The sequence below is a fragment of the Alosa sapidissima genome, chromosome 1 (assembly GCF_018492685.1).
Source record: "Alosa sapidissima isolate fAloSap1 chromosome 1, fAloSap1.pri, whole genome shotgun sequence".
NCBI classification, from domain to species: domain Eukaryota; kingdom Metazoa; phylum Chordata; class Actinopteri; order Clupeiformes; family Clupeidae; genus Alosa; species Alosa sapidissima.
This window is the reverse complement of record NC_055957.1, coordinates 51,516,695-51,543,155: the sequence shown is the minus strand read 5'-3', so window position 1 is coordinate 51,543,155 and position 26,461 is coordinate 51,516,695. Positions and strand designations below refer to the sequence as shown.

Sequence of the window (26,461 nt, the reverse complement as noted above, 5' to 3'; positions counted from 1 at the left end):
CAGCCCTCAACCAACTTTTCTCTTCCCTTCAATGTTTAATTAACAGTAACCCCAATCCCAGTCTCTTGCCAGAGGTTTTATTATGGGTCAGATTTCATCTGTGTGTTGTTGCGCCACTTTTGGCATGCAAATTCATGGCACAAACCATACATACATCTCTGCCACTACCTTGCCAAGCTCCTGGAACCCCTGATAGATGTGCTAATGTGGGACTTTGACTGCTCCTGTTAACATGCTGTGTGTGTGTGTGTGTGTGTGTGTGTGTGTGTGTGTGTGTGTGTGTGTGTGTGTGTGTGTGTGTGTGCGCGTGTGCGTGCGTGCGTGGGTGCGTGTGTTGTGTGTGCGTGTGTGTGTGCGTGTATGTGTCTGTTCCAGGCTGGAAACGCGCATGTCAACAGACATTGGGGCCATCATGCAGCTGCTGCAGAGACAGATGGCTGTAGTTCCCCCCTCATACAGCTCAGTGTCATCACCATCTCAGATCCTGGCCACCCCTCCCACACTGGACCAGAGTATGATGCATTTTGTCCCTGTGCGGGACACAGAGAGACAGGTAATAAGGGGAATCCTACGCTTCTTTTGCCAAATGTTTTTTCCAACGCGCCAATTATACCTAAACATGTTTAATAGTGTCAGGATTGGTTAGGGCACATGGTTAGGGATAGCTGTATCGAAAGGAGGATAGAGGCCTGCACACTGTTTTAAAAGCTCCCAGACAACTTTATCAACTTTATTTTAGCAACGTGAAGAATACCCTCATGGGTCGAAACGTTGCTAAAATAAAGTTGTCTGGGAGCTTTTAAAACAGTGTGCAGGCCTCTATCCTCCTTTCACTGTTGACACTTCAGACCTGACACCTGATAAAGTCTTTTTTGGATGTGCGGTACCCTTCTTTTGGAACTGCTTAAGGGATAGCTGTATCAGCATTTTTTTGTGAAATATCAAATATGTTTTCATTAGTTACTGTCTGTATGGGTGTCTATGAACCATGTGACTGATTCCTTTTCACTCTGATTTCCTCCTGCTCCGGATAAACATTTGCCTTTCTAAATGTTTCTTTTGATACTTCATGCCTTGCGTATCTCCACTTTAGGTTTTAGCACAGCAAGAACTCCATGGGGGGTCTTCTAATCCTTCTGATGTTGGTGCGGCTATGCAACTACAGACATCTGTACTTCCTCCTCAAGATCTACCAAAGAATCAGGCCCTGAACCACAGTATCTTTGGAATCCACCAAGAAAGTGATATTAACTTGAACCGCCTGGATGTAACACCGGACATCAATTCAGAGAGTATATCAATAAATGTATACGACCCTAGAGAGAGTCAAGCCCAAAGCCTAGCTAATGACTCGGAGCATATACCCATGGACTGCTACCCTTTTGGCCCCCAGGCAGAATTGGGGTCAGAGACAAGGTCAGCCTGCTCAAGCCTGTCCGGATATCAAAGGCGGCTCTCTTTGCCAGGTCAGCAGTCTGTCCTGGATGACCCCAGTGGCCCTCAGAGGCATGCCTCGGACCCAGGGAGTTAGGACGTGGATCTGCTGGGCAACTCACTATTTTGGGCATATCTGTGGAAACTAAAGCCATCAACAAGAGTGTTCACTGATCACAATGTACGTTAGCCATAAGTTGTAATGAAAGCAGGACAGAGTCACTGCTGACACTGATGGCTCTGTGTGAGTGGAGCTAGTCTTGTGGTGTCAGATGTAGGTGTTAGCAGGTCTAACACAATCACTGTGTTGTGCTCTGTGATGTAATTCTCATGATAGCTATGTTTTAATTGTCATTATTTAGTTGGGTGTTTTGATGCTGTATGAAGAACATATCCCATTCACATTTTGTCCTGTGAATGGATCAATGCAACAAGCCACAAGGCCAGCACCTTGTGAACTCTTCCATTCTCTCTGAAAACTAATGTGATAACTTTTACCGGTATGCCGCACAGAAAGTTCTATCATTTGCCCTTCAAAGTATCAGAGGGTACATTCACACTGCATTTTCCATCAGTTTAAAATGAGAAATGTGAGTAAAGTGGAAATTACTTAACATGTGTCTGATTTAGACAGCAAACTCTCTTATAATTCTCTTATGATTCACTTGTTGACAAAAAAGTTGCTGTCAGAAAATAATATGTAGAATAATATGTAGATATGCATTCTGACTGAAAGGCCACAATTAGAATAATTGAATTGTACATTTGACCAAAGCTAAATATATAGTATAATACGATACTCAGCTATAGCATGTTTAGAGGACACTCTAACATTGCAAGCATAAACTTTCTTGAGAATAATTACTGTTATAATATAGTTGTACATGTGTCATAGAATGTTATGCAATATACAGTATAAGTAGAGTATTTATTGATTAAATGAAATTTAGGTAACACATTTAAATACCTGAAAATAACTTATTTGCATCCTTGAAATAAATGAATTTATGAACATGATTTTCTTGTAATATGTATGATTTTATAAATTATCCTGATTCCAAAATAAATATCTTGTTATTGTAAGATATTGTGATTTGGGCAAATAATTTTCTATCAAAGCCTCCCTTCCTTATTTACCTACTCTTTATTTGTTATTACATCATTATTTGGTGATATGTTTAGCAATATCATTGGTTTTGATTTATGTGTATAATCTGCTTGCACTTTTAGATAGTGTGTTTGTTTATTGATGGGATAATAATAAAGTCCTGTTGTTGCCATTAATCTAATAAGTCAGGGTTTACTTTTGACCACAGGGATTACCATAGCTCAAGTATAGCCAAATTATGTAATGGATGTACACATGTTTAATTCACATGTCTATTAGAATTATATAAACACATAATGAAACTACTGACAGATAAGTCACATACAATTAACCTTACATAAACAGGATACAGCATAATTTGAGCTATTAACAAATAAGAAGACATGGAGAAACCCAAGACTTCCAGCCACTTAGAGTTTCCCAGTAGTGTGTCCCTACTAGGTTGATCTGCCAGAGATAATATGTAGCGAATCAAATGAGACCGGTAATCCTCTAATCGTGTATAAACCACAACATAGCGCCAGAATCTCACCCTGAAGAATAGCATGTCTCCACAGGCTCATCTTTTACCAATAGAAGTGACCCACCATGTCATACTTGAAGCACATGTAGATGCTCATGACTTTACAGCGAGCTAAAGTGTTTTTTTTTTTTTCTTTCATGTTATTGAGGATTAGGCACTATGCCCAAGGTTAAATCAGCATTACACCATAATCCTTAGGTCCAAAGTCATGTTGTCCCTAAAAGACTACAACTCCCAAGACCAACAGTGTATCAACATCAATTTTTCAGACACAATATATGGAAACTGGTCTGGCTCGACAGGTTATTTCTAAAACTGGTGGTAGCATGAGTAGGCTGAGAAGGTTATGCGGATACAATCAGTTTTCTAAAGTTACTCTCTATGAAGTGTCTAACTTCTGATGTGCTTATCTGAACTGTCTGGAGTGCATGTATGCTGACACCACTGGTCATGTGACTGCTTGATTAAGGTAAGGCAATCCCATCAAGGTCCTGAGAGAGTTTAGACTGTGGCTCACCCTTACTAAGTGAAAATAAACCCCTGCTTTGTCATTGCCTTTATAATACTGTAGCAATGATCATTGTGCTGAGCACAGAACAGTTCTGACATTATTCTGTTAATATTGGAAAACGACACATAAATTCACATAGTAAAAAAAAGAAGCATGTCCGGTTATAACATAATATGTGACCAGTAATAAAAATGCTGATTGCCCTGTTACACATTTACTATGTTGATAATAACTGTTTTGACTGAGACTATAAGTCCAAAGTGTGTGTGTGTGTGTGTGTGTGTGTGTGTGTGTGTGTGTGCGTGAGAGAGAGAGAGAGAGAGAGAGAGAAAGAGAAACCATGCAGCCTTGAATAAGGAAATAATAAATGGTTGTTCATTTGCTGAAAGCTATGATTTGCCTCATATTGAATCTGCAGACTTTCTCAACAGATTATCCATCAATATACCCAAGCAAAGTTTGTTCCAATGTGCTAGGATTAGGGTCAAATGTCATGGTAATTTTTATATTTTGCAATTAGGTGACTGTTGTGCTACTGTAGCTATTACATTGGCCTACAAAACGGATGCATACAGTAGCTGACTTGATGCCAGGCACCACGCCCCTGCAGGTTCTATATTCTTCCCCACTAACTTGTGGGATGTTTGATGCTGGTTTCTGGTGGATGTTATGTCATTCTTTATTTGAGTTTAGCAGAACAAACTGTTCTCTCGGGTCGATTGGGTGTAGTCATTGTCTCTCAGCTTCAGGAAACAACGCTCATTGAGCAAGTGATCTGTCCTTCCATATCTAGGAGAGCACCATCCATTTGCTAGCAACGCTACAATTTTAATCCTAGCGAAGGCTGCCTTCCTTAGCGATCACAATAGTCCATCGTGATTGGATCACACACAAGTCAGCAGATTCCTTAAATTCAGATTGGTTGCTTCTGCAAAGAGGTGGGGTGTTGCTTTGCAGTCATTCAGGCGCACTGTACGAGAGGGCGGTTCTGATTCTTTACAACGACATCCACGACAGATAACTGATTTGTAAAACAGCAACGGGTGAGTGCCCCTTTAAAACTAAACTCTGTAATTATCAGCTGCCTTCAATTTGAATCGACAAATGGTAGATATATGTCTTCTTACTGGATGACATATCCAGTGATTAAATTAAATTATTGATGAGGGAGGGTTTGTTAGAGGCACAGTCCGTCGATGCAGGGTGCAGTCGCAATCTTGGTGACAGTCGCAGTTATTTGTTGTCGAGCCTGCTCTTTCTTTGCTGTAGCATTGCTCCAGGGTGGCTTAGAGGAAATATATTTGCGTTTAATTCAATCTACTCTGGCGATTATGCAATGCAGCTATTTTCCTTTGTTGCCGCGGTGCCGCAGTTCAGCGGAGATGCTCTGGCTGAGGACAGGTGTCCACCGCAGCACTCCGAGAGCATGCGAGCTCATCTGATATTGTTATTGTTACATAACCAGTGTAGACTAACGCGTCAATTCACCAAAAACTTGTACCTATGGCCACCGAATGTCAATAGAGGGGAATATGCTTAAATGTGGATATGATAGCTTAACAAAAGCCTAATAAATGGGTTTAGACGTGCACCTATTGATCTAGACTGCTGATAGCTTTGGATGTTTCTTTATTCTGGTAAACTATGTATTTACGTAGCCTATAGATGAACAATTTGACTGCATTGTTTTCTTTAGGCAGTATGTGATAGACACTCCTGTGATAAGCAAGGATGTTGTGCTGTCACATTTTGTACCCTCATCGGTGTGTTCCAGACTCTTGGCCTAAAGCCTTTGGGTAGCCTTTGGGTAAAACTGATCAACTTTGCGTCAAATCATAACTTATGGAGACGTGTTTGGATCGAACGATAATGTGGAGTTATGCCATGCTGTAATGATTTCCTCCTTGTCTTTAAGGTCTGTCATGAAACTCAGTTGATGTAGTGTAGCCTACTGCGTATTGGCATCTGGATTTGTGGGTTGCTTCTGTGCTCAAGGCATAGGCCTATAGCCGTGCCCTCTAAAACGTAAATATTTGCTGATACAAATAGTTTTAAATATATACGGTGGGCGGGCAAGACGACTTTAGGTTAGTGGCACAAATTGGCCATTCTTGCCGATTGTGAGTCTGAAGTGAAAACAAAACCCAAGTTTGCATCCTGCCAGGCATTGGCTCCAAACAAAACAAACCGTTTATTTGGAATGAAAGACTTTATTTTCACCTAACTCTACTCTCTCATTACGAGTTGAGCAAAATCCACAGTGACATCATATGTTTGTTGCAATAGAAACGGTGGTGTGCATCAGGCTGGCCAGTGCTCTGTCGGCGTGTCAGGTCGGGGCCTGCCGTGCTGTTGTGATGCCCGGCGTACTGTCATGGACGATTTCCCTTTTACAAAGCGACGACGTCTGAATATAATCCTAGTCGACGTTTGGCCCTTTCCTTTTTGCAGCGACCCAGGTCCAGGGTGTTCATCAACGGATGCTCGCTCATGGGATTATTTTATCGTTGGAAAAGTGTGAAATCCTCACAAGAGGCTGTTCATTAACATGGTGAAAACAAATGACTAGATGGAGAGACTGTCTTATGGAGGACCATGTGCCTGATGACAGTAACAGTGAAATTCATGAAAGATTGGAGCATTTCCTTTGACTAGGAGGTTGGACAACCGTTGATTTATTCACTAAAAGAAAGCCTTTATCTAATCATCTGCTAGTACTGAAGCTGGTGATGTGTTTGGGGGGCCTTGTGCTTACTCAGAATAGCTGAAAGAGAGTGGGATACAGAGACTTAAAGCCCACCACAATGAGTGACAGTCAGTAACGCATGCTCAATAGCTTTTCATTCACAATGGAATGCATTGGCTCAGTTCTCCCAGCCCACATCCTATGTGAATTCATACTGGAATGTTAGAACAGGGAGTTTGTGTAGCGACACAAATGACAAAGGGATCCCCTCAAGTTCACAAATACTTCAAAACATTGGCCTCCCCTTACCACTGACCTAAGCGCCGGCCTTCTCTGCTCATCCGTGCCAACTTTAGACAATAGAGTTTGGGATGGCACAAATGCAGATCACTTCAACTGGGGAGTTTACACACTTTGCTTTTTAATCAATGTAGATTTGGGTGCCATACTCTGCTTGTAATGTTATTGAAACATCTGCAGCATCATATTAAATTCATGAAACAATAGTCTCTGTATTGATCTCTGCTTGCTGTATGTGCAAGCTCAACCTCACAGGAGACAGGAAGTCCAAAGCAGTTTGTAGCTCTGTAGGACTGAGACTGGATGCAACCAGATTCACCTCTTGTGTCTCTGGAGAGGACCAGATAACACCTGATGTCAGCCTAAGACAGGAACTGCTTGTGTCATGCGTTCAAGTGGAAAAGTGCTGACCCTTTATGTCCGTCCAAGACACCAAGGGGTTTGCAGCCTGCCTGGTGACAGAGATGACCGATTTGTCATATAGTGTTAACCACTGGAATATGCCTTTCACAGGACAGAAAACCGGAAACGACAGAAAAAGTCCTAAAGGTAAAGTGAGTCCAAAGACTAGATGTCCAGCTGTTGGTGGTTCTATGATGTTATCTAACTAAATTTTGAATCAGCATCAGTGTACAGCTGCTATAAGTGGTCTTGCATTTGATGCAAACTCATTGCCCGACTTATCCATGGTAAGAGTCCACCCCCTCCCTCTAGAGTATGGTGTACGTGCAGACTCATTGGAGGTCTCACTAGAAGCTTCCTGATAGGTTTATACAGGTGGACTTTGCCGCACTGTGGTTGAAGATTACAGATCGCCCCTAGAGTCACACATACACTAGTTTTGGTGACTGCTGTCAGAGAGTAAAACCAGATGGCATTCCTAAAACAACAGTATTGTTTACAGCAGTTTGACACTATTGTTTGGAGTAGTTTGATACTCTGGACAAATAATCTTGGATACACCTCAATACATACGGTCAAACAGCTGTTGCTGAGTGATTCCCTGTGCCACACTCACTCAAACAGCATGTACAGTACAGTAAAATACAGTGCAGCGATGTGTGTGTGTGTGTGTGTGTGTGTTTTGGGGGATGATGGCTGTGATGCTGGAGGGAGGGTTGGGGGGGGGGCTGGGTGTTGAGTGCCTGTTGAGAGCAGAGGGAAGAGAAGGGAGCTCTCCTCTTCTCTAATCCCTCCGACCAGCTGGGCCCCTGCCCCCTTACCGTCCGTCAGTCAGGGCATCAGTAGAATTGCACCATATCAAAAAGCATCTCACATTACTCCACTGGCTGCCACGCGCGCGCAGCAGAGGCAGCACAGCGTCAGGGCCAGGACTGGAGCACAGAGGCAGAGAGCGAGAGAGAGAGAGAGAGAGAGAGAGAGAGAGAGAGGATACAGGATCAACCGGGGAGGGATTGGCATCAGTCGATGGGGATGGGTTGAGAGGCGTTTTTAATCCTGTGTTTTTGCTCCCGAATGGACTTGCATAATCATATTAATGCCCCTCTTCCCCTTCATCTCTCTCTCTCTACCCCTCTCTCTGCCCTTCTTTGCTGATCTATCTATCTTTCGGAGTGTGCTCAGAAGCCCTTCGAGGGGTCTAAGATGGCCAGTTATTTGTGATTTAAGGCTGGGTCCGCAGCCCCCTAAACCAGCCTAAATGCATGCTTGTTTGGTGAGGTTATGGCCGGGTGTGTTTTGATGGGGGGCTTTTCTGTTTGTTTGTGTGTGGGTCTCACTCATTTTTTGTTTGTTTTTGGAGCGATGCAGTGTGCCGTCCAGTGTGTGTTATGCTCGGCCCTGTCCTACTGTACGTCGTGTGGTCACTGATCAAACAATGAGACACAGAGTTCCCTTCATGGGAAGCAACCTCACTGCACTAGGTGAAGATGGCCCCTCTCTGCATACTCTTACTGAGTGTAGGTTTGTGTGTGTGTGTGTGTGTGTGTGTGTGTGTGTGTGTGTGTGTGTGTGTGTGTGTGTGTTTGTTTGTGCGTCTGTGTGTGTGTGTGTGTGTGTGTGTGTGTGTGTGTGTAAATATATTTTTGCAATTTGCATGTGTAAATGGGGATGTTTGAATGTGTGTGTGTGTGTGTGTGTGAGTGTGTGTGTGTGTAGTTGGTACAATGAACAATTGTTTTGTGTGTGAAGGGAAATAGATGATGAGAGATGGATAGGGATAAAGAGAGAAAGAGAGAGAGAGAGGTTTATTTGTTTGTGAATGTGTCAGTGTGGGGGAGGATGGGATCCGGGGTGGCCCATACCCACGATTACGCACTCCACATAAACAAAGGGGAAACACAGAAACCCCACACTGGATTGCTGCTCACTGAACTGACTGTCAGCAGCTTGGACAAATGCAGCAGCAATTTACAGCTAAGCGCTTGGAAGATGGCCCAACCAGGCTGCACTGTGAGTGGCTGGCGGGCTGAGCTGATGACAGAGTCCAGCCATGTGCAGTATCTGGATGAGAGTAAGGACAAAGCAATTGATGTTGACACATGGTAGATCGAGATTTTTTGGTAAGCTTATAACTAATCCATGGCATAAAGTATCATGATATTTATTTATTATGACCGCCGAGCAGCAATATTTTTTTCTTCCGGATTTTTTTTCGGGAAGAAACGTGTTGGGCATGTAGCCCACAAGGATGACACGGAACCATCGCTTTTTCACTTTGATCTGTGGCCCCTCCGCTGGACTGGACCTCCGGAAAGGAGGGTAGGGCAGACACAGTTTTCTGTGAATATCTCGAGAACCGTAGGGCCTAGGAGGACCACATTTTTTGTATGTTGGTCTCAAGGGGCCATGTCAACCCATTCTATAACCACTCATTTGATGTATAGCGCCACCTACTGTAGTTAAAAATGAAAAAGCAAAAACCAAGGCATTGTAATAGCAGGTACAGTATCTTTGGCTGACAGGTTCAAAACTGCACAGAATTTGAAGCGTAGGATCATTATGACACCCTCCACGAAAAAAGCGAAAACACACACAGAGAAGCACACATATACACAAAAGCAAACGCACACATGCACACACTCGTTCACAAGTGTGATTTATTTTTGCGGAGAGAATGTGCAGGACTGAGTGGCGGTCATACTTTGTACCACTTTGCAGTACATCTAGTTTAGTATGGTTTAATTTATTATTTTATTGTTCTTGTGCTTCCTTGTTCTTGTGTCACAGTGGAAACTGGAAGGGATGTCTGTCAAGAACAAATTTACTAGATCAAAATGGCAACAGAGACTCCCAGTATGAAAGCAAAATGTATGGGGGAAAATAACTAACAATGTATCTCAGAATTGAATGGCTATACTTGCTGTATTGTAAAATGTGAATCACATTAATATTGCATCATGACCCAAATAATAGTATCGCTGTGGTGCCACTGTGGCAGTTCCTAGTCTGAAGAGCACTTCCCCCTTTCCATCTCTCTCTCTCTCTCTGTGAGGTGATGTGAGTTAATGTGTCCATCTGAAATGGTTGGCTGCGGTCACAGCTGCGAAGTGGTGAGTTGGGTAAGTGCTACATGGCGACATGAGAAGCGGGTAACACCTGCTGCCGCACCTGAAGCCCCGGTTAAAAGCCTCATTAGACACAGGTGTGCATCTGCCACTTTGGTGTGCGACTGTGGGGTGCTACCTACGACTCCCCTACAATCACACCCTCCCTTTCATGATCCGCTACCTCCCAGCTACTCTCACCTCGAGCAATACATGCACTGTATTTGATTGTAGCTCATTACTACAACAGCAGGCCTGTGTGTAGGATAGTGTGGGCTCCTGTGAGGGGCTAACATGGCACCCAGCTATGTGTTCATTGTTTGAGGAGGAACCCAAGTGCGTAAAGACAGAGAGGAGATGCGTGCGTGCTAGTAACTATAGTCGGCAGCTTGGGCCCCCTACAGATCCAATTCACTTGAGGGCACTCACTATTTTCAGCCTGTGCCATTGGTTCAGAAAACCACAGTGCTCTGTGCATTGCATGCTAACAGTGTGGGAACATCTGGCACGGCTCCCTCCAGACAGCACGTTCCAGGCCTTTGGTGTTACATCTCTAATGGCGAGGATGGCTGGAAGCCACAGTGTGGAATGATAAGAACAAAAGCCAGGGCACAGTGCATGCTGGATTGGCATTAAATGTTGTGCGTCATTGTTTTTCCTTTATGTCATGAATAACAGAAATGTCTATTTTTCACACACACAGACAAAGACACACACAAACACAGACAGACACGCAAAAAAACACAAGCTACCTGCATTTTGAAATCAACTGTAAAGTGAGAGAGAGAGAGTTTAGTTTCTGCTATAGGATCCCATTAACAGCTCTCTGTGCAGTATGTGTGAATAGTGTATGTGTGTATGTAGTAATCCATAACCCATCTAACACCATCACCCTCTCCCGTAGGAGTATGGACTTGAGCTTGCGTGACGCTCTCACTGACGGGAAGCCTCAGATGGGCTCAGAGTCTCTGCTGAAGAGGGACTTTGTGGCGGGACTGGAAGCAGAAACGTTTGACGACAAAGTAGGAGAGAAAGTGGGCAAGGCCGAGTACCGGCCTCTGATGGACCGCATGGATGGGAAGAAGGAAGGTGAGGCAGCGTGTACTTTGGACATCACTTCATATCTGTCTCTCTTGCCTCCAAACTGTTTGCTGTAATGGGCCAATGGCATTAACGCTGTATCTAAATAATGCAATGACTCCGATTTCTATCAGTTTTATGTCCCCATCCTGACAACTCCAGATAAATTATTAAAAATGGTTTGGAGAATGTCCATTTGGAAAGGTCAGTGAAGCCTAAGACCCACAAAAAGCCACTAATTCATTTAGGAAGGCTGCTAAATGCTCATTAGTTTTTGGCAGCTACCATCAGGATATCCTGCAGTGAAACCTTATAAAGATGTTTGTTTACATTTGTGTGTGTGTGTGTGTGTGTGCACGAGTGAGTAAGCATGCTGTGTTTACAGTGAAATGTATCATAGCGGGAGCAGCACACCATGCACACATAGGGCTAAATAATTAAAAGGGTGGTCCCGAAGGAACGGAGAAGCCAAGCAGGACAATGTTGAGGAACAGGCCCACCCACCATTTCACTTCTGTTATTTATTGTGCTGTCTTCCTTCCTCACCACGGGGCTATCTGGGCTGACAATCTGACTTTCCCACTGGACTTAGCACCATAATGTATTTATATGCATTGCGGTTATTTGAACGCTTCCTAGTTGTTTTGTCTGTGCTGGTTGGAGGTTTTTTTCCCTGTTGATTTGAGGCAACTGTAGAAGTGTTTTCCTTCGTGTGAAAAAAAATATTTGATTCAGGACTTGGTCTCTTCTGAATGACTGGGTAATAATGTTATTGTGATTCCACCATGCTGTTATTGTGGGCGACTTTTCCTGAATGTGAACTTGATCTTGGGTGGCAACTTCCCTGACTTTATCAGAGGATTTTCCCTAAAAAAAAACCTCTGGCCTCTTTCAAACTGCCTTTTATTTAGCTTTTGTCTACAATGGAAGGGCCTAATGTGTCATGAAAGCTGGGCCCTCACACTGTGGACATGAACACACTTTTTGTCCCTGAGCTATAGCCATCAGTTTTGTTTACACTCAAAATTAATTGTTTATTGTGCACAGAGGCATATTTTCACAGTTGAATCAACCACTTGTGGCAAAAATTGGCAATGCTAGCAGTCAACTGACATGTGCCCTAGCCGTTTCAAACATACCCTAGAAAAATGCTGAATCGGGCTGACAGCAAACTTTTTCACCCTCACGTTGCATAAATATGTCGGTAATTTTTCATCACATGTACTTCAGTGTTTACATCTCAGAAGTGTTTACTACATGCCACATGCAGTACAGTCTAATGACCCTGGTATGGTCACATGACTGACTTGACTAATTGCAGGCTAGTTGTGAAGGTCTTGGGAATAATTTTTTTTTAACCCACCGGTAGATATTGCTTTTTTTTTTAGATGCAGTATACACAACAGTCAGAGATGTTAAATTCCTTTTGCTGTAGATAGGGGATTTCCCACAACAGCCAATCAACAACAAAGCCTATTTATCAACAAAAACAAAATCTTAATAAAGCAACCTTGCTGGGCAAAAAATAGCACTAACAGAGCAGTCTTCAAGAGCATTTCACTGGGGTTATCAAGCAGGCACCTTCCTTCATGAATGTTTTATTGAATTAGGCCCACAACACTTCCAGAAGGCTCAACAGTGCTGTGTGGAGTTCCAGACCCCTCTCCACACTTATGATGAGCTCTCTACCAACAAATGGCAACATAATACCAAGATAATACTAATGGACTAATGCCTTCTCTACCAACACATGTCTGTCTCTGCAAGGGATGTACTGTAATGCCTTCAACCTCACGATACAATATGTATCACAATGCCACAGTATGATATGTATTGCAATTCATGTTACACTGGTTGGACTGACCATGTCCAAAACAAAATTCACTCAACAGATTTGTATAATTCTATATACAGTTTTTGCCCATAGCTTGAACACTATAGACACATGCTTAGACCAAAGTAACAAAACTTGAAGCTTTTGTTACTATACCTTAAACCAAAGTCCTTTTAGGCAAGTCCCTCCACTCAGCGGCCATATGGCAACGCTTTTTGGGCACTCGTCGGGCATCCATTTCGGCAGAAATGCGCGTGCGCAAGGCTTCACGGCACCAATCTTGCTCCAGCGGCGAGATCACAACACATGATTGGCACGATGTCTTCACAACACACCATATGATTGGCTCAATGTATTCACATCACACCACATGATTGGCTCAATGTATTCACATGTCGACGTTTTGCCGAGGAAGGGGTGTGATATGTGTAGTAACGGCCATATTGACATTACAAACTAGCCCCATGCATTTCTATGGAGGATTTTTTGAGTGCTGTGTCTCCTCATTAGAAAGCCTCTGCTTAAACACAGTGTAACCATACCATAAACACAGTGTATCCATACCTTAAACACAGTGTATCCATACCTTAAACACAGTGTAACCATACCTTAAACACAGTGTATCAATACAGTCAGGGCCGTTTCAAGGAATTTGGGGGCCCCAAGCAAAATGGACATGGAGCCCCCCCCACCGCACGCAAAGCCTACAGGAACCACCGCATAGCCATACAGTTTAAGTTCACCCACAGTTTATATAAATACAACATTTTGACAGTGCAAATACTGCAGTTGCATATATATACTGTGCATTAGTTTTGAACATTTGCAAAAACACCAACATACCATAAAATCCAATATAAATGTAAAAAAGTGCACAATAACTAAATCCAACATACTTAAACACACACACACACACTCACATTAACATTTTTCAGTTCTCACAAAGTGAGAAAATAAAACACTGCCATCTTATGCAGAAAAAGGATGCATTGTTCAAACTATAGAGTGCAGGTTGTATAGCAATTTAAAAATCCAACATAAATACAAGTACACACACACACACACACATAAGATTAACCTTTCAGGCCATCTTCATCAGTGGAGGTATGCTTAGGAAGAGCCTGAGGGCTGAGAAATTTAAGCAAAGCACCTTGAGGGAGAAAGAAAACATATGTTAGCATTTCCATATTTTGATATTTAGAAGGGATGCAGCTGCTTTCACAACTACCAATGCTTACTGTAAAAACATCCCAAGCTAATGTTATACATTGACCTAGGCCTACTTGTAGCTTAACATAGCATTTAAGCATTCTGCTGTTTGAGAATTAGACAGACGCACCTGGTGCTTTAAAGACAGTAAACAGCTGGCGTGCATGAATACTACTAGACATGAATGTTCCAGTCTGCTTTGACGCACATAATTTATCGTGTGGTTTTCCTAACCCCCATTTGGTAAATATCACGGTCGAATAGTTAGTATAGCAGAGAAGCTATGCCACTTTCATCAAAACCTATTACAAAGCTATAGCAATGTTATGTCATTAAATTCGATAAACAGTGATTCTGGAACAGATCTGCGTCTTCCTTATCCCGTTAATAAACATATTACAGTATGTAACCATATTCCGTCCTGTTAGGGAAAAAAAAGTTGCGCTAACTAGTTTGTTACAAGCAGCATGGGTCGTCGTCAGGCAGGTAGTTAACATAAAAAATGTTTGCTAGGCTAGCCTTCCTGCTGCGACATTACACCATTTGTACAAGACAAGTAGAGCTATTTTATCCAGTGTAATTTATCACTTACCACTATCTTGTTTTTTATTGTCATCCTCTTCCTTTCTCTTCTGGCTTCCGGACGCATAACTCCGCTTCATTATGACTGCCGAGGTGTTATATTTTCACGGCAGCAGCAGAGACCACAAACCTGGCTGGCTGGCTGCTGTCAGCGACTACTGAGAGGGGCCCCCTTGAGGAGGATCCCGGTATTGCCGGTAACAGTGTCGTTGCACTTTACTGCATTGACTATCAAAGGGGCGCTCACAGTTTGTCGTTGCATTTTATTTTTAACCAGTCGTTGTCTTGGGGCCCCTGGCCAGCTCGGGGCCCCAAGCAATTGCTTGGTTTGCTTGCCTTCTAGCGACGGGCCTGCATACAGTACCTTAAACACAGGGTATCCATACCTTAAACACAGTGTATCCATACCTTAAACACAGTGTAACCATACCTTAAACACATACCTTAAACACAGTGTATCCATACCTTAAACACAGTGTGACCATACTTTGTGTAAAAATACCTTAAACACAGTGTAACGAGTAAGAATGAACAGGTATGATAAGGGATCAGATTCCAAAAATAATTCAGTGGAAATGTATGGATTCCAGTTTCTTCCAGTAGCAGCAACTGGAATCCATGCATTTCCACAGAATTATTTTTGGAATCTGATCCCTTATCATACTGTACCTGTTCATTCATACTCATCAACACTTAAACACAGTGTATCCATACCTTAAACACAGTGTATCCATACCTTAAACACAGTGTCATACCTTAAACACAGTGTATCCATACCTTAAACACAGTGTATCCATACCTTAAACAAAAGCGCTGCTTTGCACTTTAGTTGCAATTCTGCACACACTTGCTCCTGCACACTACACACTATTTCATACACACTATTTCATACACACTATTTCATACACACTATTTCATACACACTATTTCATACATACTATTTCATACATACTATTTCATTCGACCACCTCCTACTCCTTTCTCTCTTTGTGTTCCTCTTGCTCTACCTCTTGCTCTCCATGCTTCCCTGCTTCCATGCTTACTAAGTTCTCAAAATGGCTCAACTGAGGCCTATTTGTGGCTGGCTGATTGGTATTTCAGGTGTGTGTTTAAGTGTTTTCAATCACCCAATGTGTTTTGTGTTTTGAATAGATGTGTTGTCCCAATATTACCCATGAGATTTCATTTATGAACAAAGTGTCTTATGTATGAAATAGTGTGTAGTGTGCAGGAGCAAGTGTGTTGCAGAAAGGAGCAAGTGTGTTACAGAATTGCAACTAAAGTGCAAAGCAGCGCTTTTGTTTAAGGTATGGTTACACTGTGTTTAAGGTGTAGTAACAAAAGCTTCAAGTTGTGTTACTTTGGTCTAAGCATGTGTCTATAGTGTTCAAGCAATGGGCAAAAACTGTAAAAGTCGCCCACAGAGATCTTACAGTAAAATTGTCTGCTGTCTCTTTCTTATGATCTTTGCTTTTTTCTGTGCACAACCTCAATCGCTTCATAATGTTGCTTGATTGAATTAATCAATGAATGTGTGTCTGTGTGTGTGTGTGTGTGTGTGTGTGTGTGTGTGTGTGTGCGCGCGTGTGTGTGTGTGTGTGTGTGTGTGTGTGTGTGTGTGTGTGTGTGTGTGTGTGTGCGTGTGTGTGGTTGTGTGAACTGACTCCAAGGCATCTGTCAGCATGTGAATATGATGGATGTTTTTGTTGCACAGGGAAGATGTCAGGAGCTGCAGTATGTGGCTCATTGGAAGGTCAGATGGGGCCTGGATGCAGCCTCATGCATTTGCATTGTTATACAGAGCTAATGACGGGCTTACAGTATGTTTTACCAGGACATGCTGGAGGCTGGACTATATGCCTGAAAATCTGCCTTTTGAAAATTTTGTCTTGATCAGATTCACTTCTTAACATCTTCAGAATGTTGTTATTCATCCAATTCTCCTATCTACTTTTCACTAGTCAGACATTACCCTGATGAATCTTTTCATAGAAAGAGAATCGTAATGCTACACCTAGCACTAGAATTGAGACTAATGTTGTTGCCTGAAAACATCTTAAGCAACTTTAGACGTGGGCGTGGAAGGCCCTATAGCATATGCAGGAGCATCTTGAATTGGTAATGTTTTGTGCATGTATAATATATAATGAGCCTGTGGTTATAAATGTGGCTTCTATTCTTGGCGTTATATTTGTTGGCCTGGTTTGGTCTGGCTATTTATAAACTGACCATATCACTTGTCGATCTTTGTCTTTAGTCCCTCTCAAATTTACTGTAAATCTTACGTTCAGGATTTGTCAATGGTCATTATTTTTCAAATAAACATTTTCCAAAGGCATCCTTCTGCTTTGCACATCCCTGCATTATTTTTCACCAGCAAGTTTCCTATTGATGTGTTTCATCAGGTCTCTTTCCACAGGTGTATTAATCAAGCACCATGCAGTTTCCATTCATAATCTAGGCGCTTGATTGTATACACCTGTGGAAAGGGACCTGATGAAACCCATGAATAGTGTATGCTTGTGTTTATACACATTTTAAATATCCACCACCTCAATTTTGTTTAAAACGAGGCTCTTACTCCGTCTCCTGCTGCAGACATTGCTGACGCATTTATCTTCCTCTTCCACAAATGTTCATATTGACCTTAAACTACGCCATAAACATGTGCCCTCAGAGAGTACCCTGTGTTTTATACCCCCTGTGTCTCCACCAGGGATGCAACTCTTTTTGTCAATATTGCATTATGTAATGTCTGATGTTCAGCGGGCTGGCTCTGACCAGAGGGCCTTCTTACCTGACGTGACACAGACGTCTGCGCCCAGGGAGCCTGCCACATCCTCTCATCTATTTGTGCAAATCGCTAACAGAGCAGCCTTTGAGAGCATTTCACTGGGGTTATCAAGCAGGCCCCTTCCTTCATCAATGTTTTATAGAATTAGGCCCACAACACTTCCAGAAGGCTCAACAGTGCTGTGTGGAGTTCCAGACCCCTCTCCACACTTATGATGAGCTCTCTACCAACAAATGGCAACATAATACCAAGATAATACTAATGGACTAATGCCTTCTCTACCAACACATGTCTGTCTCTACAAGGGATGTAATGCCTTCAACCTCACGATACAATATGTATCACAATGCCACAGTATGATATGTATTGCAATGCATGTTACAGTAATATCGAAAAACTGACCATGTCCAAAACAAAATTCACTCAGTAGATGTTCTTTATAATTCTATATAACAGTGAAGGCAAGGCCTTAAGGATCGCACAACTTAAAAATTGACATAGATGTCTGCGCCCAGAGAGCCTGCCACATCCTCTCATGTCTTTGTGCAAGTCATTTTTCACCCCCACCACCCTTGGCTGCCTATGTCAGCATAAGAGATGATTCATAGCCCGTAGTTGTTCTTCCTCTTTGAGACGTCTCTTAAGGATGCTCTGCAGAATGTTGCATCATGGGTTATGAAAGGGCACTGCTTACAAGTGTCCTTCCATCCAGGTTTTTTGAAACTATTTTGACTAATGGGATTCCTAGTGAATAATAGCTTGTTTTATTGTGTCTACTCTGCAACGTGTTTAAAGGAGGTGTTTATGCTGCAGGCTCTGTGTGTGGATGTGTGAGATGTGTTTTAGCTAGACAAGATAGGCATCAGCGACACTGCTCTCATGTTTAAGTAGCACTGACAGAACTGTACTGACTGAAAGAAAAGAGAGAGGGAGAGAGAGAGGGAGAGAGAGAGAGAGGGAGATGCAAATGACAGGACATGCTGGGTGTGCCGTGTGAGACACACACAGCACCTTTAGGCCATGGCTGTCCTGGGCAACCCTCTGTACCACAGACAGCAACACCAGCATCAGTGCATCCAGTCTTCCATGGATATTCATCATCACTGTGTCTGAGCGACGATGTGTGGGTGTGTGCAGTCAGACTGTTTGCATTGGTAACTGCTAAATTACTGTGTTCTCCTGTGGTAATCACTCACTTTGCAACCACACTGCCCTCCTGCATTTGTTAAAATGCTCTACTGTGCTGTCATTGCTGAACACACACACACACACACAAAATGCTGCCTGACAGAAGCTGATGTAATTTGACATTTGAGCAGATATATGTAGCCTATACCAATCAGCACACAGTTAACAGGAGCTGGTACAGCCAGGCCTTCAGGAGGCAGCGGGCACCATTCATGTGCTTGCTGACATCTGAGCGAGAGCAGGGTTTTCATGTCAGTCAGTCTGCATGCAGACAGAGAGAGAGAGAGTGCTGCCTCGGGGACCTCGAACAGCCACATCTGGTTGTGTAACCATAGAAACAAGCCCATGGTCCATCCCGTCCTGTCCCCTCGTCTCAATATCACCAGTCTGTGGCCAGCACTGCACCGATCCTCACATGACGTCTGCAGGGGTGGTGGGAGGGTGTGTGTGGTGGCGTGTTGGCTGGTCTGGGTTTAGGGGCTGCCTCTGCTGTCGCCTGCATCTGCATTGACCAGGCACTTGTTAGATCAGACGTGTCAACAGGATCCCATGAGACCTGTCAGCACACTGGAGGCAGTGGCACGCCTGTTGGATTGCAAAGGGATGTCACTGCAGCCACAGCCCTCATTAGGACTGTGTGTCCATCTGCCACTGATTGGATGTGATGTAATGGGTACTGCTGTATTTTTTAAGAAGTAAAGGTCAATGCCCCTGAATGGGAATGCATGTGTGTGAGTGTACCATTCTGAGTTGTGGGGTGTTATTGTTTGTTGTTTGATGGCTTTGTTGTTCTGCTCTGAGACAGAGTCCAGCTTCATGTCTGGAGTGCACATGGGGGGGATGAGGCTCGAGCCCCAGGGAGAGAAGGGCCCCGTCTCCACAGTGCAACAGAACTACAGCGCTGACTTCCTGTCAGGTAAGAACAGCTGCACTGCCAGGTTACATTAAAAAAGTTAAGCAGGTTTTCGAATAATGCATAACAAATATCACAAAGTCAGTTTATGTGTGTCAGAAAAAATACCACTCACATATGTCTGACTTTGTGTGTATTTTGGTACTGCCTGTCCAGGTCCAGTTTCGATGATGGGAATGCCTGACCAGTGGGGAAGCCAGCAGATGGGCTCCAAGATGAAGGACAACAGCATGGACTCCTTTATGGGTTTGTAATGCTATAATGGAACTGATATTGTAGGTATTCACTAGTGCAGAAATCAGTCAATAATAATATTTTTTATTTAAAAATCAATTCATAATATTTTCCTGTTTCTCCTCTCAGGTTTCCCTCAGACAGGCATGGGCATGGGTATGAGTACGGGCCTCACTGCTGTCCAGTCAGGCAAGCCCTCTGGCATGGCCGAGCCTCCAAAGACCTCGCCTCTGTTTGGCACAGAGCCCCCGAAGTCAACGCAGATGCTGGGCAAGCCCAACGACTCCAACCCCTTCAACATCCAGGACAATTCTGTAGGTAAGACCAGTCGCTCGGTCTGCAGGTGACACTAAAGTACCTACATGCAGTAGGTAACGACATGCCCTATACTGCTGTTTATTTTAGCTATCATGAATAAGAACCACCGTAGGCTACATTAAAGGAAAGTCAGCTTGGATTTGAGTAATCCTCAGATACTGCGGTGATTTTTGGAGCGAGATAAAGGGCTGTGTTGTTGTAGTGGCTGATGTCTTGCAGTAGAGGGCTTCTTTGCAGTGCTAGGGTCACTACCCCAGTTCACTTGCAGTAGCCTATGCTGCCATCAGGCAGCTAGAAGCCAGGGAGTGCAGGTTGTTATGAAACAGTTGTATCTATGCTGTTTTGGAGGAGAGCAAAAACTCTGCCATTTTATACTGCTTTCAGATCCCTCTCAGAACCTTTCTTAGTGCTTTCATCATCTCTAAGCCTGTAGGTAAAACCAAAGGCAGAATGCAGACTAATTGAATAGACTTTCTTTCCTCATGCTGGTTAGAGTTTTTGATGATTAGTCATATCCACCAATATGATAGCAGATACGATAAGAAAGCATTGCAATTCGATATTACTATTTCAGCTTTACTGAAGCCACTTACAATTTGGTCTTAACTATTCATGGCCACCTATGACAGTTCAATCAGTAAGAAATAAAGAAAGAAATTATTGAATTGTTCCTAGAATTATGCTATGGCCCATTGCACAGTTTGTGTTGAAGCCCTGCAGGTGTTTTTAGAGCCATTTCAATGATTCATCAGCCGTTGCTTTGCCCAGTGCTGAGGTTGAGAAAGTAATGCACCTTCTGGCAGTGATCCAGGATGTGGATCAGAAGGAACTCTTCAGCTCTTAAACAGCAATATAATTTGAAATATAAATGACCGTTAGTGCAGTCCTTACCCTTATGACTATAAATAGCCCCATAATCAATTGAGGGCCACAGGGCCACTCAGCTCTGCCTTGTTACATCTTGGCCGTGCTCCCTCTCTCTGGACTGGAGAAAAGAGAGTCGGAATTAACACAAAGACCATGATAGCTCTGAGTAATTTGACTCCAACTGAGTTCTCAGCTGTGCTACATGCTTCGAAAATATTGGAAACCAACCGTTTGTAAAATTTGTGTTATTTACTGTGCCCATTCAATGCAGTTAGTGTATAACATTTTCTGTGTGTCCTATTTGTACTGTATTTGAATGTGGTTTTTGTATTGTCGGTCTTCATATTTGATGCTGTTTGTGTCAAGTCTGTGTTAAACCTTCTCTCAGCCATTACCGCATCAGTGGTGCGGGACAGACCATGTCATATGACCCCTCTCTCTGCTCCCTCTACCTCCATTGTTTGTGTCTGTGCGCCTCCGCGGCCTGCCACTGCCACTGCTGCTGCTGCACTGCAGTCTGCCTGTTATGTCCTCATGAGTTCATTTGCTCATTTGCCCATTCGCAGAGCTCCTCCCGCCAACACATCTCTGTCTGAGACATTTTCTCTCAGCTCTCTGCAGTGTTACATGACTCAGGACAGTCCTGTGTTTTTTTCCCTTTTTGAGAATATATATGAAGCTGAATTGCCTTTAGTCATGGTGTGATTGGTCAGTACATTTGAAGGGCCTCAATCTGTATACCACCTAACAGCATGTTTTTACTGGATGCAATGAGCTGTGATATAATCCATTATAAAGAAGCACATCAGAAGGGATTATCTAGGGCATTCTTTGGATGATTTTACGTTCATGGATTTGTTGGTATGAAAGGGGAGGGGGGAGTTGAAAGGCTTATTCTTAAGTTATGCTAGTATGGTAATTGTCAGGGGTCAGTTGTTTGGACAGATTTATAGTCTTCCTTTCTAATGGTGGGAGGTCCTCTGGGATTGTTGACAGATAGTGTGTGTATGTTGGTGGTGACACTTCCTCTCCCTCTCTGTACACCAAGAAGTTTGGGGGAACCCTTGGGCAGGTGAGGACAAGCATGACACGGCCCTGCCCAGTGCCCCCTCCGTCACCACGGGAACCAGTCACCATGCCGACAGGATGGAACAGAGCCCCTCAGAGCCCTCCACCCCCCAGGGGTCTTTGTCCCAAGACCCCGCCTCTGGCGAGGAGAAGGGGAGCGAAGGGGGCAGTGGCAGCAAGCAGCAGAAAAGGAAGAAGAAGAAGCGAAGGCATAGGGAGGAGGTGTATGACCTCCTGGAGAGCCTGGGTTCCCCCGAGTCGGAGGAGGCCCCGGCCGAGGGCTCCCCGAAGGGTTGCTCCTCGCCCCCCAGCGTGGAGGAGGAGGAGAGCTGGGAAAGTGACATACGGGGCAGGGGAGGGGGTGGGGGTGGGGGGGGGCGGGGGCAGGATCAGGGCCAGGAGGAATAAAAGCAGGAAGAAGCTCCCCGAGGAGTGGGGCGCACCTGTGAAGCAGGGCATGGGCGCCGTCTCTCCCTCTGACCCCGACTCAGGCTCCCTGACTCAGGCCTCCATGGGCTTCCTCGGTGCAGAGCAGGACAGCGGCCCCAAACCTGCTTCTGTAGCAGCAGCAGCCTCTGTGCCACCTCCACCACCATCCACATCCACATCCACCCTCATGCCAGGCAGTCAGGCAAACACCACTGCACTCTCTGACCAGAAGGACACCAGTGCCCTCTCCGCTGGTGACTCTGCTGGCAAGAAGGAGGGGTCTGGGGAGAAGGACCATGCACCCTTTGGTCTCCTCGGGACAAATGCTTTCTCAGGTAAAGAAGACAAGCATACTGCCCCCATACAAGCCCTCCCCGACAGCAGTGGTAGTAGAGAGGCTCCCCCAGAAGGCGTAGTTCCCATGACCCCCTTCTCCAAAGAGTCCCCTGCCTGTGCTCCCCCGCAGTGCCCCTTGACAGTAGATTACAAGTCGGAGTCGGCTTCTCCCTTCTCTGACATCCTGAGCACTGACCCACTGACCTGTAATGAGGGCACCGATCCCTCCACGGGTGAGCCTTACACTGACCGAGACATCCATGACTCCATGTTCCCCGGTTTTCGCCCGTCGGCCCTCACAGTATCCCCTGCATTGCCTGTGGACTCCGCTAAAGAGTTCAAAGAGCAGCCTTGCCCTCTGTCCTCCTCCTCAAAGCCTCCTCCTTCCCAGTTTGACCAAGGCGCCAGCCCAATCCTCAGCCCCACTTCCCAGACGGTCATGTTTCTGGACTCTGTCCTGCAGACGTCCTCCGACACCAGCACCCCCTCCCAGTCCACCCCAGTCACATGTCCCACGTCCCAGATGACTCCGGCCCTTAGCGCTACCCTCACCACCACCCCCTCAAGCGTTAGCGCCACACTCCCATCTGTCCCAGCAGTGACCCCCCCTCCCACAGCCACAGCAGTGTCCACAGCAGCTCAAAGCACCTCCTCCCACGTCACTGTGGAGTTCAGCTCCCCTTCCCAGGTCACCTCAGCTGTTAGCCCTTTCCCAATGTCCACACCACCCGTCAGCATAGCCCCCCTGCAGACCGTTGTGGTCAGTAGCTCCACTCCCGAAGCCCCAGCCGTGCTGAGCTCCACCACCCAGGCCTCCACTGCTGCTAGCTCCTCTCCACAGACCACCACCAGCAGCACCACTACCACCACAGCATCCGACACCTCCAGCACCTCCACACTGGAGCTCACAGCAGCTCGCCCCTCCTCCCCCCGCACCACCGTGGTGTTTAGCACTAGCTCCCAGGCCACTCCAGCACCCAGCTCCAGCTCCAGCTCCAGCTCCAGCTCCACGTCCCAGGTCCTCCCGGGTCCTAGTCACCCCTCCCTGCCTGCCACCCCCAGCCCCGCCGTGAGCTCGAGCCTTAACCCAGCGGCCCCACCCTTCATCCCATCTTTCTCAGAGAACCAGGACCCCTTGCCGGCAGAGCCCCCCCTACTGGAAGGTTGGTGACACAGAAGAGGGGACAATCAGTAATTGTATGTGGGATGCTTGAAGTAGTGCATGGCTCAATGGAGTGGGCCCTCTATCCTGCCTAGCTCTCTCTCTCTCTTTCTCTCTCTCTCTCTCTCTCTCTCTCTCTCTCTCTCTCTCTCTCTCTCTATAGTTACTTTGTAATAATGCACTAAATTCTCCGCTGCGCTCTCTCTGTCTCTTTACCTCTCTTTCTCTCACCATGTTTCCATCTTAAATAGCTTGGACCTTTGATTCCTGCATGCCATGTTTGTAGCAAGGATGTGATAGCCAAATCTGTCAGTGCTGTCACAACACACTGATCTCTGTGCGTTTTACTCGCCCGGCTGTGTGTTAGTTCGAGATCGCTCTTGACTGTCTTTTGGGATATTGCTAGACTCACCCCTCTGTTGCAGAATCCCCCAGAATGCACCAGTTTTGACAGTAGCTGTTTATGTGGGGCAAAATGCTTACTAATCATGGGTGTACTGAGTGATTTTCCTTAACCCCTGCTATTCTAAATGATCTTCTTCTGTCTCTGCTGTAGCTCTGGCCTTGCTCTGTACTGTCATTGCATAACCCTTTCTGATGCGTGTGTGTGTGTGCACAAACTAGGCCTAATGCTGAATGTCTTTAATTATTTTATGATATGGTATGTCTTCTTTCATGAAAGTATGGTATGCAGTATTTGTCATAAATTCCATTTCATTTCTTGCATTCAGTGTATTACTTCCAAAGATGTCAGTCCTCATTAAATATCTCTTGTTTGTTTTGTTTTCTCTTCTGTTTTCTCTCAAATGTTCACAACAATCTGCACCTCTGGACATTGAGTAGGTAAGCCAATTTTCCTATTCTATATTTGTTGGTCTTTGCAGAAATGATAGTTGTGGTAAAATGATGGCAAAATGGTCTTGAAGTAAATGCCTGCATGATAACAATACTGCTCCAGATATTGTTTGCAGTCTTTTGAATAAGAAGGAGACTTTTGTGTCTCTCATTCATCCCTTCCATTCACTCGTATGGAATTAATGACATACGGTAGTTTCTTACACTCTCTGTAGTGAAGAGCCACTCTTGTTAATTGGCCGTAGGAAATGTAAGGGTCATTTCAGAGGATTGCCGAGTGTTTTGTCTTTGCCTGAGGAGGATCCTTATCCATCACTGTCTGTCGCCTACTCCCAACATCACACATCATGATTGCATAGCGGGCTGCTGTATATGGCACAGGCATTGTGTATATGGGAAATGACAGGGATGTATAGATGGAGAAATGTAGATGCCTGTTTCCATCCCCCTACTCTCCGTGTTTCTCCACCCCATCATCTTGCTCCTCTGCTCCCCTCTTCCTGTGCCTAATGCAATATTGATGTCAGGGCCTTTTTCACGCTTACGTAAGACATGCAAGTCTTTTTATAGCAGCCGGTCGGAGGGTGTGCTGCCGCAGTCTCTGCTAGTTGCCACGCCAAGTGTTGGACGGGGGCGTCATCGCCTCATGCCGAGATGCCCACTGGGTGGCGCCTTGGCAGGGGGGTGGTGACCTGACCACCCGCCCTGGTGCCTGGTATCCACAACCCCCTCAGCACTGTGGTCCTCCTCAGTATGGTCAACAAAGCCCCTCAGTAGCCCCTCGTGACCTTTCCAGAACAAAGACGGACACAGATCAGGCCCAGAGCGCTCCGTGTTCCTCTGGCCAGGCTGTGTCCAGACTGTTCGAGCCTGTCGAAGGGCTGTGTGTGTCTGTGTTTCATGGCTGCAAGTCAGTGGATGCATCCCAACATGCCGCTGGTGGAATGGTGTTGTCAGAGGATGGCTGCTGTAGGAAGATGGGGGTGGGTGTTCAGCACTGGCAAATGTGATTTAATTATTGATGGATGAATGTCTGCTCCAGGCGGTCAGGAAAAAAAATGCATTTGGATGCTCATCTGACTCTGACAGTAATATCCCAAATCCTTGAGGAGGAGATATGTCATCCTATTCACATCAGACTTGTCAGTTTAATTTATTGATTACTACTCAGACTTATCCCTCAATGTTTCACCACAATCCCAATTCTGGCTGTTTCAAAGAAAATGTTATGTCTCTTTGGGTGGTTAAATCCCCCACTGCAGGAGACTGTGTGGTTTTCATGGTTTCCTGGACCCTTTGGTATCCAAATATGGGTCTCTGTGAGTTCATCAAATCTGACACATTGGTTGACTCTCCCCCTTGCCTAGTCTCCATCACCCAAACGGGGAGCTTTATCAGGCCATCAGGGAGATTTAGTGGGCTTAATTCCGTATGCCTGGGCCTGTTCCAGCTAAACTCACACCACTAAGAAGGACATGTCAAATTGAAGCCAGCTCCTAATCAAACTAAAAATATAAACACTCA

At 44.8% G+C, this 26,461-nt stretch overlaps 2 protein-coding genes across 2 annotated transcripts in view; both read left to right on the top strand.

The window, feature by feature from the left end:
* The window catches only part of kcnh2a (potassium voltage-gated channel, subfamily H (eag-related), member 2a), a 51,001-nt gene extending 48,517 nt beyond the window's left edge, over positions 1-2,484 (top strand). Inside the window, exons 14-15 of the mRNA XM_042106152.1 lie at positions 376-553; positions 1,094-2,484. Of these exons, the coding sequence (XP_041962086.1) occupies positions 376-553; positions 1,094-1,531 (616 nt within the window). The 3' untranslated portion in view covers positions 1,532-2,484. The remainder of the gene's footprint in view (positions 1-375; positions 554-1,093) is intronic.
* A 2,056-nt stretch (positions 2,485-4,540) lies between these two features.
* Positions 4,541-26,461, top strand: part of map4l (microtubule associated protein 4 like) — a 40,528-nt gene continuing 18,607 nt past the window's right edge. The window contains 7 exon segments of the mRNA XM_042102319.1: positions 4,541-4,619; positions 10,973-11,157; positions 19,561-19,671; positions 19,825-19,914; positions 20,032-20,220; positions 22,136-22,530; positions 22,532-22,919. Coding sequence (XP_041958253.1) covers positions 10,977-11,157; positions 19,561-19,671; positions 19,825-19,914; positions 20,032-20,220; positions 22,136-22,530; positions 22,532-22,919 — 1,354 coding nt within the window. The 5' untranslated portion in view covers positions 4,541-4,619; positions 10,973-10,976.